This window comes from Pleurodeles waltl, chromosome 3_2 (genome assembly GCF_031143425.1).
Source record: "Pleurodeles waltl isolate 20211129_DDA chromosome 3_2, aPleWal1.hap1.20221129, whole genome shotgun sequence".
Lineage (NCBI taxonomy): Eukaryota > Metazoa > Chordata > Amphibia > Caudata > Salamandridae > Pleurodeles > Pleurodeles waltl.
In genome coordinates, this window is record NC_090441.1 from 111,594,511 (window position 1) to 111,607,511 (window position 13,001).

At 42.3% G+C, this 13,001-nt stretch overlaps 1 protein-coding gene across 1 annotated transcript in view; it reads left to right on the forward strand.

The window, feature by feature from the left end:
* Positions 1-819: 819 nt before the first annotated feature.
* Positions 820-13,001, forward strand: part of GALNT17 (polypeptide N-acetylgalactosaminyltransferase 17) — a 1,750,844-nt gene continuing 1,738,662 nt past the window's right edge. The window contains exon 1 of the mRNA XM_069226928.1: positions 820-2,314. Coding sequence (XP_069083029.1) covers positions 2,077-2,314 — 238 coding nt within the window. The 5' untranslated portion in view covers positions 820-2,076. The remainder of the gene's footprint in view (positions 2,315-13,001) is intronic.

The following is a 13,001-nucleotide window of genomic DNA, read 5'->3' on the forward strand; positions in this document are numbered from 1 at the left end:
CCATACAAGCGCCCAAGACACAGGCCACATCCTTGAACAAGCAAAGCTTAATTCCATGCCGTGGGAGTTCAGCCTCACTTGTGGGCAAACATCTCTGTGGTTCCTGGAAAAAACCACTGCTTCTTGTGTTTCAAATGTCTTTAACCTCAATGTGCTACCAGATGTTTGTTTGAACAGTTCAGCCTCGCTTATCAGATATTCGACTGTTGAACCTGTGCGATAGTTCAGTGGGTTGAGCACCTGCGGTCGAGAGTGTATGTGTGCATCTCTGCCTTAACTCTGCAGAGAAGAGACGATAAAAGGATTTGTCGTCCATTTAAAAGCACTACAACTTATTTTACACGCAGTGAAAGCCATTTCGTTTTGGGGCAAGCAGTGTATAAAAGGCCAGTTTTGCTTTTAGAAACAGCACGCAGTCTTAGCTCGCACATGGGTTTGTTTTAAAAAACAACGTTTTAATTGGTCACGTCTTGTAATTATTTTTCTGTTTTCAAAGAAAGATTTATTCAATTTATCATCAATGCTTCCAACCTACTGTCACCAAGTGAAATAAACAAAAGCTTAATTGGTTAATGCACTTGCTCTGTTAAGAGTTCTCCAACCTGGAGGCCACATGTTTGAATCTTGAACTGATCAATTCAGCCCTTTACCCTTTCAGGGACAATACCACCATAGCGTTTGCTAATGAAAGCACCGTCCATTTGCAGCGCTAAGAAGCTGTAACACCAGTCGTTATACAAAAACAATATTTATTTATTATCAAAAAGAAAGCCGCCACTTCTAAGCACCCAGATCCATAATCCTGCCCAGATTTTCCTTGCAGCCCGTGTGTAGCCATGCTAAAGGGATCCAGGCAGCACACCGGAGAATGTCTCCGCTTACAAATGACCGCCGAGCAGAGATGGGAATGCGGGACGGCGAGGATGTGTTGAGGGTCAGAGCCATGCCCTCGCTGGGTCAGACCAAGGGCACCCTCCTGACCTGATCTCCTGCCACCCTTGGGACATGGGGGGCGCCGTTTCACACTGACCTCCTCAGTCGGAAGGCAAGAGTGGGTGGGTGGGTGCAGCCGATCGGACACAAGTGAGATGCTGATGCGGGGAGCCGGCTGGCTGAGCTCTCGACAGCGCATCTTTGCCGCATTGTCAGTTTCCCTCCGCTAGTCACTTTCAGGAGCTGCACTTGTCGTGACTGCTGCCGGACCTGGGAGCGCTCGGCTCGGTTGTGCAGCAGGATGCTCGCTTCGGCTGCAGCCTGTCCCTGTTGACTCTGAGTTTACACCCCTAATATCGAGGAATTCCGAAGCTGGACAATGCCCACATCTTTCGGTCTTCATCCCAGCGCTGCTCTGCCAGGACTGCGCAGCTCTCTGCACATCTGTCCCACTTGCCTGAAACAAGAGGACTCCCGGAAACACATAGGCTGCGAGAGTGCATCGCCTGCCGCAAAAGAATGACTGAGCTGGTCGTGCTGTGAGCCCCCGCCTTGTGAGTGGAGTCTGCCGGAATGTGTTTACACCCTACGAAGACTGGTTCGGCGGAATAACACTCGTGGATGGAAAGCATCTTTGCCTCCACGGTTCCTTGTCTGAATGCGCCGGCATGTCAGCCCACTGACTGCAGCTGTTTGTTTTAATTCCAGCAGTGACAGAACAAACCTCTGTCTGTGCAGCCTCAGTAGGTGTTGTTCTTCAACTGAGGCATTTAGCACTGATTCCTGAATATTTCGAACATTTGGAAAATGTTTCACAACAAGTAGGATCCTATTCAGTTCATCTCGGTCCAGGCGTGATCTAGAGGTTGGCACTTGAGTAAGTTTCTGAACTTCTGATGAGTATTTCAAAGCACCCTCCTGTTCCCGGTCTTAAAGGTGCCATGCTTCTCTTCCACTGAATGTGTGACCTTGGCCCCATCAGACCTGTCACTGGTGTGCTCACACTAATCTTCGCCAAGGAATCCCTTGAGCACAGGTATGTGTATTTACCTGGCCACTCCCACAGTGGAAGGGAGTCCGAGAAGCGCCTCAGCTCAGGAGGTATTTGCAGGAAGGAGTTGAGGGAGCCACACCAGGAGTTTGATGGCTTCTCTGAGAAGGGTCAAGGTTCTGCTGGTGCTCAACCTGATAGCCGTGGCCGGCTTTGTCCTCTTCTTGGCCAAGTGCAGACCCATCACACCGAAGAGTGGGGAGTCCTTCCACGAGATTCACCCTAGGTCTGAGGTCTCCAACCTGACAAGCCATGGCGTCAGTCCTGTCCAGGAGGCGGTGCTGAAGAGGTTGTCACTTCTGGAGGACATAGTCTACAGGCAACTGAATGGTAGGACTGCATACTGTCTTTCAATGCTACAGCTGCAGGAGCGCTTAGAGGTGCAACTCCATAAGAGTCAATGTGTAATTGAATTATTTGTATTGTAAAGTGCTTGGTGTAACCCTTTTGACACTTTTACGCACTGAAGGTGATGGCTCAAGGTTTAGTTCGATGTGGTTACTGGGGAAGTTTGAGTCCAATCAAGCAGGGTGTGGACCTGTATCCAATATTTCAAGTTAAAGCAAACCTGAAAAGATCTTCTTTTAAGAGTGTGCCTAGGTGCCGAAATTGGCTTCATTTCTCACGTTTGGGTTAAGAGCATTAGAATTAGCCCCGGTAAGTGATGTCTCAGTATTCCATGCTTTACGTGGTTAAAGTTTGCTTTAAAATTCTTTCAAGTATATGTGCGATTATAGGCCTTGTATAGTGCTGGATAAGTACACGAGTCTCGAAATACCCCGTGGCATTTCCAGTAGCAGTGAACATTAAATATTTCCTCCTGATTTTCCTGGTAATTCTCCATTTGCCAGTATGATCTTTACTACTGTCACGAGTATGCAATATCATGTACCTGCATTTATAAGTCCTCGCAAAAAAATGCTATTCTGCATTTCATTGGTGTCTCTACCATTTCCTACGTGGCTCCCAGGAATCAAGTAGATTTTAAGGTGTCATTACAGGTAAAAGTTCTGTGGATTAAGAATCCCCTTCTAAATGGATTAAAAACACTTTTACATTCCCATTTTGATTCCCACTGTTCAGCTTGTTCTAGCGCTGCTGCTCCGATGGAAAGCTTGGCGCTGTATAAGTATCCAACAGTAGGGGCAATCTAAGCAGTTATTTATATAAATGTTTTATGTTTAAAGTGGATTTTAGGCACACATGTCATCAACGTATGTGGGCATTACAGCATATAACAAACTGCAGAACCTTAGAAACATTTTCCAAATTCACTTAAGCCTTATTTGAAAATAATATTTCACTAGAGATAACCCAAACAGCACTGAAGGGCCTTTTCCAGTCCTCTGTAGTAAACGAGAGGAGTAAAATTAAATGTAACTGCAGTGCTAATATTCTTTTAAATAATCAATTATAGCAGAGGAAGGAAGAGAAGAGCAGCAGAGATTGGGAAAGGAGGTTCAGAATTTGGTTAATTCTAACCTGAGATAACATTTTCTAGCTACCTTGTGCTCAAATGATTCCAAAAGAAGATTTTTGTTTAGGCGAGTGAGAGCATCGGTTATGGTAGACTTAACTACCAAAGCAATGTAGAATCCCCATTGACGTCTTCTAACAAATCAGTGGATTGGTAAGGAAGTGTCAAGTTACCTTTTACTATTCTGTTCTCAGTTACATTATTGGGACAGTTGTTCAAATGATTCAAACAACAATGCACAGCTAAAGAAGACTACGACCTTTTATGTCCACACCTAAGACCTTTTAGATGTTGTTTTATTGACGTCATCTTGCTAACATTTAATCACCCAAACTTAGAAGCTTCGTGGCCCTACAACCATAATTTTCAGCCTTTCTTTTATATCAAGGACTTCTAATAGGATAAGCTGGAAACATCAGCTCACCCTATCAAACTGCACTGTCGACCTCAGAGGTTTGATAAATCTAATTTCAATAATTATTGTAAATTCACTGGCATTTTGGAAACTGGAATTGGGTCTCCTGTGTCCACTTCAGTTGCAAAAGATTGGCAGGTCGCCTATCTCTGTAAAGTTAGGTTATGTAGAACCAACCGTGACAATTTCTGCTTGTGGTCTAGGTAAATTATTGCGTCATAATGGAGTCCTCCGATGTGGGTCTGTTCAAGGACTGGTCTAACAGAGGGTTACCAGATGAACCGTAGGGCCTGATTAGAAACTGTATGGTGTTTGCCAAACCCGGTAATTACCAGGTGCGTCAAAGATGGCACCCTTCATTAACTTTCAGCCAGTCTAACCTGTTGGAATTTAATAAGGGGGAAAATACCCGGTATTTACTTGAAAATGCAGACTTTGGTGTGGTAAACAGCAAAGTCCACATGTAATTCCTCCAAAACTCTGAATATGCGCCAATTATTGGAACCGATAAATTTTGAATACCTTGGTGTTGTATTTTATTGGCTGCTATAATTATGGCATCTGACAGGCCTTACTCATCATCAGGTACTAAGTGCCTTATTTACAGCTTGAGGGACAGGGTACTTTGCCACAAAAGTGATGGGTGTCCGGTCTGCTTGTTTGAAGTGCAGACTAGAAATCCTTCACATTTGTGATGGAGTGCCCTTTCCCCCAAACTGCTAATAGAGCCCTCTGTTTCTTTTCCTGGGCATTAGTTTACCATTCTGGGAGTTGGCATCTTGGTTTAGGTCAGTTGAACCAAATGGATTAACACAGTGGAAATCAATGATTTTTATACGGGAATCCTTTGAGGCACCTGGTAATCCTGATTGATTATGAAAGACTTGATAGATTCCAGTGGATCTAAAAAATGGCCTGCAGTCAGCTATTACACCTTTACCGTTTCCAAATATGGGGAATCACAAGGGCTGTTTCAGGAAGCAAAATGGGTTATTTGTGAGTAAAGTCTTTTTACCAACCGTAGTCACTAAAACTTGTAGAACTGTTGTGCGTTTTACCAGATCAATATATTAAATGGACAGAGATCCATAACTGTTAATGTATTTCTTGATGTAGGATTTTCGTATATTGCTGAACATGCCATCATCTGCCACTTTCTGGGCGCTTCCTTCAGTACTTAAAATAGATAAACAGAAAGTGAGAAACACGTTACATCATTTACAGAGTGCCTCTCTCTCTCTCTGTATGTATATATATATATATATATATATATATATATGTATATATATATATATATATATATTCTAGTGGCGGTCGCAACTAGGTAGTTATAGTTAGGACCATGTTTCCATAGAAAAATAGTTTTTTTACTTCTCTATATCTTTGGCATCGTTTGACAAATCTCCACAAAATTTTCCAAAAAAAGAGTTGCAGTGATTCTTGTTGCACACTGAACATTTCAGGGTAATTAGTCAAGCCGGGGCCGAGAAAAAGGGGGAGTGAAAAAAGTTGTGTTTCCCATATTAATTTCCATAGGACCTTTAGACACGTTTACTACTCAAACTGCTGGATAAAATTACACCAAATTTGGCAGAAAGCTAGCTTTTGGTATGCAGACAACGCTTTTGCGTGTAAAGCTGTTCAGTAGTTTCTGAGATGTTAAAGGGAAAATACATTTGTATGTCTTTGTCCATGATGACTTTGCGAATATTTTGCGACTGATTCGCTAAAATTCCCAGATTTTTGCAAATACACATGCAAAAAGAAGCACTGCAATTGGCTGACTGCAACCTGACTAGACAGTAGCGGCCGCCATTTTATTTTACGGGACACGATCCCCGGGGGTGAAAATCCAAATATTTTTTTGTCACCATGCACGGTTTTCATGAAAATTCACAAATATTTGCAAATTTTCATGAATTATTCACAAAATATTCTTAAATATGAAAACATTTGAAAGAAAAAACACAGACTCATTCATACACTATTTTATTCACTCATACATGCATTCAGAGACTCAGGAGCCCACTCCCACACCCACTCAGACACTTGTGCACTGACTTAAACCCACTCACACACCCACTCACACACCCACTCACAGATCCACTAGCAGAGATAGGCCCATTGGCCAACCTGCACTGCGCATGGCCAAAGGCTAGTTATAAGGGCTTGGCTACAAGGCCTGGCTGCAGGCCCAAAGAAAATGAAATATCCAACAAAGAAGTGACTCACAGATGGAAATATATTTGAGTTCTTTGGTGAGTCCATCTGTTTGAATCACTTCTTTCTTGGATATATATATATATATATATATATATATATATATATATATATATATATATATATATATATATATATATATATATATATATAGCCACTAGGTAGTTAGAGTTAGGACCTTGTTTCTGTAGGAATTTTTTTGGGGGATTTGCCTACATCGTTGGCGCCGGTTGATGAATCTTCATGAACCTTTTTCAAAGAATTCAATCCTCACTTCAGCTGCAGCCTGGAATGTTTCAGGGTGATCTGTCAAGCAGGGGCAGAGAAAAAGGGGGTGTCCCAAAATGTGTTTTCCCCATGGGGTTTTTGGACAGGACTACAGCCCAAACCATTGGACAGAATTACACCAAATTTGACAGAAAGGTAGCTCTTGGTCCAGAATGCACCTTTTGTGTTATTTGGTGTAAATTCATTCAGTAGTTTTTGAGATGTTAAAGATAATTCAAATTTGTATATGTAGGGACGTGAGGCACCCCAAACCCTCTCGATCTCATGCTGAGATGTGATTGGCTGCCAACTCTTTAACCAGGAATTGTTTGCAGGCATCTTGGGACTGGGCTTCATCTGTGTCCCTTTAAAAAAAGATAAACAAAAAAGAAAAGGGCCTAGGGTAGGGACACTTGATCCCTTAGCTCTGGTGCTGGGTTCGCCAGGGCAAAAAAAGCATTTTTTTAAATTCTCACTGAGTGTCACAGAGGATCCACAGATCGAGTGAAAATTAAAATGAAAAACAAGTGTGGGCTCCTGCGCTTGTTTTGCAAAAAGGCCCTGGGTGAGCCAAGTCCAGAGGGCATTGTTAAAAAAAAAATAGAGCTGCTCACGGGCCCCCCTCCAGAGGCTTTTGGAGCCGCCCAGACCCCCATGCCTCAGGGACCACTACCTCCTCGGGGCTAAATGACAGTAATGAGGACTGCGCAGACCCCCCGGGCTCTGGGGACCACCACCTCCATGGGGCCAAATTTACAGTAATGGGGGGCCCTGCAGACCCTCTGTGCCCCTGGGACTACCATCTTCACAGGGCTAATTTAAAAGTAATAGGGGGGCCTCGCGGACCCCTCTGGCCCTGAGGACCTCTACCTCCTGGGACCAAAATAGGTTTTGAAAGTGTGAGGTGGCCCCCCCAGTCCATTGAAAGCCCCAGGTACCACCACCTCCCCTGGGCTAGCTTGTGAAAACCGAAGGTCCCTTTTAATTTATTTATTTAATTACTTATTTATTTTATTTATTTATTTAGTTAGTTAGTTTCTTTTTATAAAATGTTTTTTATAATAAAATGCCCTTATGGGCTACCTTAAGCCTCCCCTGCAGTGCCATTGCTTCAGCAAGCACAAAGCTGCTTTGACTGCAGCTCGGTGCCTGGTGAAGCATTTTCTCCCTGTGCAGGGGACAGAGATGAAAGCTCTGCTGTTTGACAGCGGGACCTGCTTTAGAGGTCCGCTGTCAAACAGGAGAGTGTTTGCTGTCGCTTGGCTGCAGCTGCAGTGCTGCAGCCAAGCCACAGCAAACAGTTATGTCCGGGGGTGGGCACCCCTGGGACATAGCAAGAGCTGACCCTGGGCTGTGGCTGTCCCAAGGGCCATCAGTGGCTCCTTGATGGGGGCTGCATGGCCCCCTTCCAACAAGGACTTGGGACACCGAAGCCCCAGGGACCACCACCTCCCCTGGGCTTGAGGGTCCCAAAGTTTTATTTACACTATGCCCCAGGGTATGGTGGTCCCCGGGCACAGGTGGGCCTTGGGCCCCCCTGCATGGATTTAATTAGAAGCCCCGGGGGTGGTGGTCCCTGGGGTATACTTAACTGGAAGCCCTGGAGAGGTGGCAGTCCCCAGGACAGCGGCAGGGGGGCTGCGCCCCCTCGCATATTTTAATTGAAAGCCCTGGAGAGGTGGTGGTCCCCAGGGCAGCAGGGTGGCCACGGGCCCCCGCATATTTTAATTGAAACCCTGGGGAGGTAGCGGCCCTCAGGGCAGCAGGGAGGCCATGGCCCCTCCACATATTTTAATTAAAAGCCCTGGGGAGGTGGCAGTCCCCAGAGCAGCGGGAACCGCAGGCACCCTCCGCTTATAAAAAAGTGAAAGCCCCCCAGTGCTAAGGGGTCAGGGTGTCTCTACCCTAGGCCCTTTTAGTTCAGTTTTCATAGTGAGGGTGCTGCCATCAATGTTAGATCACTCAACTCATAGGTATTGTGAAAAATTCAAAGTTACACAAAGAAGAGCAAATGAGCCACACCAGTGCATGATAAGGGTGTAGTAGGTAGCCGATTATGCATTTCGGAGTATACTGTCACAAATATATCACAAAATCATGGTGTGGTAGTGCATAGAATTTTCAGACTGCACATTCTCCATTGAAATGTCCACTAAATTTGCAAAAGCACACACTTAAAACTATATAGTGTGTGGAAACCGGGATTTAGTGAATATTTGTCATTTGTATATCACCAAGGAGTGTCTTGATTTGTTCTGATCCTATTAAAATCTTTGTTTTCATTAGACTTTAGAATTACAAAAAAGTGCTTCATATATGCTTTCATAATTGCACATATATGTGCAGTTAAAATATAGGCATTTAAATGTTGTATGTTACAAGAAGGACACCCTGCAGCCTTTCCTTTCACACCAACAATCTCCATTTTAAAAGTATATGTAGCAAGTTACCAGACAAACACAGCCTGACATTTAACATACATCAATTAGCACACATCAAATACTGCAAGATATAAACACAATTTAAATGCATCTTTATTAGTCATGCACCTTTAGAACTACAGAGTGGTTATTGTATGTGTGTGGGGGTGGGAGGTCTGCAGCACCGCCTGCACCCCTGCTTCCAGCACCTATGGTGACACCGTGAAATGTAACTCTCTTTTGATGAAATGAGCACAAGCAGGAAACCTGTTAGCACCACCTGGAGAACTGCAGTATCCTCTCAAAAACATTAAAATAAAAAGAGGAGAAGCAAAGAAATAAAAGAGGAACTATAAAAGGAGACAATTCAAAACTAAAAGACTGGCCAACCAGCCCTGATATTGAAGCACAATCTTTTTCTGGTCGAAGTACACCCATGATTAGAAAACACCACTATTCATAGGGCAAAAGAGCCAACCACTGCTGTAGATGGAGCCATTACCTCATGCAGATAGCTGTCATGAATGGAAGTAGAGTGTAAATGACACTCAGATGGAAAAATGGCAGACCAAAGTGGACCCACAGGCCCTCTCTGTATCTATATGAAAGAATATACATTTGTATATAATACTTGTTATGACAAGATACTAGCAACCAGCTAAGAAGAGATTCTAACTAGAATTAAATCAGTACACATTGTTTCTCCCTTGAGTTTGTCAGAGGCAGTAAAAAAAAATTAAATAATTCCCTGCAAAGGTAATCTGACATTTGGTGTAACAAAATACCTATCTGTAGGCTTTCATACAGAGAAATAGCATTCAACCCTTAAATGCCTGTTGATTTTAACATACACTTTTCGCAATCAATACATCAAACCTAATGTGTTCATCATAACTTTTCATAATAAACAAATCAGAACAATAGCAATCCAAATATTTTTCCTAGTGGCCCAATGTGGTCTGTAGCCTTTATCAATGGCTTATCACCATAACACATTAAGGCCTCCTGTTCCAAGCACAAGCATTCTTACAAGGCAACTATCAGGCATATAGTAATAAATTATTTCGTTTACAAAAGTTTAGCTGGCAAAACAAAATACTATCTCTTATAAGAGGGCCTAACAAGGATTCTGACACTGCAAACCTTCTATACTCACGGTTTGTCAGAGGGCGTAGCCAGCACCAAATTGTTTGCCTACTGTGGTAGGCAATCTATGAGATTCCAGGTACCAAAACACTTAACTGTAGGCTGTAATACCAAGTATTAACAATCTAACCTTAAATGTCTTTTGACTTTAACAATCAATATGTCAGGCCTACATCCATTATTAAAACATTGCATTAGAAAAAAGGCTATTACTTTTATCATGGGCATATCACCATAATCAACTCAGACCTATTGTATTGGTTCATAAACCTTCCCACAAGGCACCATCTGTTAATGCAATTTCTAATTGATCATATGATCTGTATTGCTTAAGTGCTGCCACCTCAGTGTATGTATGAAATGTTTGCGTATTTGCGTGTACTGCAGAAATGTGGACCCATGAATAAAAACCTTCACATTTATACCCTTTGTGGACCCCTACCAGGAAGGTAACTTCCCCACCAGTGAGAGGTAGTCCCTGTTGCGCCAAATATGTTGTGACAGCATGTCTGCTAATTGCATTTGCCATTTTAAGGAATAGGATTCAGAGAGGGAACGCTATAGTGCAATGATAATTTTAAGGGTTCAAGCTTGAACAACCTACAGACTAAAATAGGGGTTTCATTTTCAGCTGAGGAGGATTAATCCCTATCACAATGGATGTATCCGCATAAAGGTGAAAAGAGGAAACCTTGGGCCCATCTAATAACTACTCAGGAGACCCATTAAACAAATACCTGACCTAGAACGTTGGTGGCGCCATGTTACATGGTTCCTACAAATCAAGTAGGACTGTGTATCTGGTCAACAAAGGTGTCCATATATAGGGAATCAGTCTGCCTATATCATCAAGAAATGTTGACACGGTTCCCAGCTAGCTCACAGTGAACAATCTGAACCCCTAAACACTAGGGTACCAGATGGGATTTGCAACCTCGATCATGACTACTCAGATTCCCAATGAAATCATGGAAAGAGATCTACCTTTTTGTTGTCACTCTGTGTACCCAAGATGAGGCACAAAAAAGATGTGGAAATATGTTTTAGAACATTTATTGCAAAAATCATATTCTTAATTTCATGCATTATAACATGAGCTGTGATTAATAGGCAAACCATGCTAACCAGCATTACAAAAATAGTGAAAAAGATAAACAGGTCAATCATGGTAATGTTATTATATTGGTAAACTCCTATCTTTTACTACCTGCACTATTGCGAGCATAGTGGGAGTACCCCCTGCCAGATCAATTGGTTTAACCTAACCCCCCATACCTGGGTAAGATGTTTTAGGAAGCCAGGAAGCTGGTCTGGTGTCATGCAGGGTACTGTGCTGTGCAGGATAGTGTTCAGAGTAAGCAAAGCTGCATGTCGGCCACTGTGCGCTGAGTTCCAGGATAATCCTAGCAGAAGTACTCCTCTGTTGAATATGGTGCAGAGGCAGTTTTTATAATAACAGCACTGTTTGTGTCGCACTGTGTCAGAGGTGCAGGGCCAATGCGTTGATATATCTGCATGCGAAGAACTGTCTCCATGGACAATCACAATACCAGGGCATCGTATCTGTGTGTTTAGCCTTTGGCAGAGTGCACAGACTGGATGACAGCAACGCTTACGAGAAACAAGTTGTATGTGCAGTGATCTCTCAGTGCATTATCGCATGAGTGAAAAGATATGTTAAAAAAGGTCACCATTGGGAAGAAAATTGGTAAGTTAAAATGTGCATTCTAAAATAGAGGCACTAAGGGGGCCCCATTTTGCTTTACCACGGTATACTATAAAAAAATAATAGAATTACATTTTTTTACAAAATACAGTTGTCAAAAAAATATGAAATTCCCATTAATAGATCCTAATAAGAATTACCATAGCGCAAATCATATACCCCTTTGGTTGGTTCAGGTGGCTCACCCACATCAAAACACTTTCCTGCTACAGTAATTTGAGAGATCCCATGTAACAAAATGCTTTCCTGCCGGCTTCAGCGCAGTGTAATAACAATCCACCTTATAAAACTGTGTTTAACCCATTTTTTTCACAATAAGTAAGTAAGGCTTACTTACTTTGTTATAACTTTTCATTATAAACAGATCACACCTAGGAAATGTGACATAACTTTTTCCCATGAACTGATAAGGCCTCTACCTTTTACTAATGGCTTGGCACTTTATACCACCTAGGCCTACATAAGTGCACAGAAATTGGCAACCATAAGACATACACTTTAAAAATAACAACTTTGTACAAAATTAGAGTTGGCAAAAAATTTACAACCCCTCTCAGTAGAACCTAACAAGAATCATTACAGAGACATTCTACTCTATTGGTTTGCCAGAGTGGATGACCAACACCATAACTCGTGCCTATGATGGTAGTCTGTAGGATTATATGTAACAGAACTCCTTCTGAGGCCTATAACATAATTTGACAAAAAGCCACTGCTAGAAGTCTACTGGCTTTACCATATGCTTTTTCCAATAAATATTCCAGGTCTACTGCCTGTGTAATACCTTTTAATAATAAACAGACCAGGCCTCTGGCATAACATTGTGTTACACACCAATGAAGCCTATATATGTAATCACTGGTTTATCACCATAACCAACTATGGTTTACCATACTTTATTGAGTATAAGCTACACACAAGGTAACCATGAAGCATACCTTGATAAAATTACAAATGTATACAAAATGACAGCTGGCAAACCAAAAGAGTATTTGCTCTAACAGGGCTTAGCAAGGATTCTCACAGTGGAAACCTTCTACACTCATGGTTTAGAAGAGGCATGGCCAACACCAAACCCATGCCTAATCTAATCTTTGAGATTCCACGTAACAAAAATCTAGTTATAGGCTTTATTTCAGAGTTATAACAATCCACTCTGAAATGCCCATTAACTTTAACATATGATATTCATAATTAATCTGTCAGGCCAACTGCTTTTACCATAACTTTTCATGCTAAAGGACTAGAGCTTTTATTATTTTCTTTTCATCCTAACCAATATAGTCCTATTGTATAGAGCATAAGATTTCCACAATGCACTCATCCGGTACAAAGTAATTAAAGTC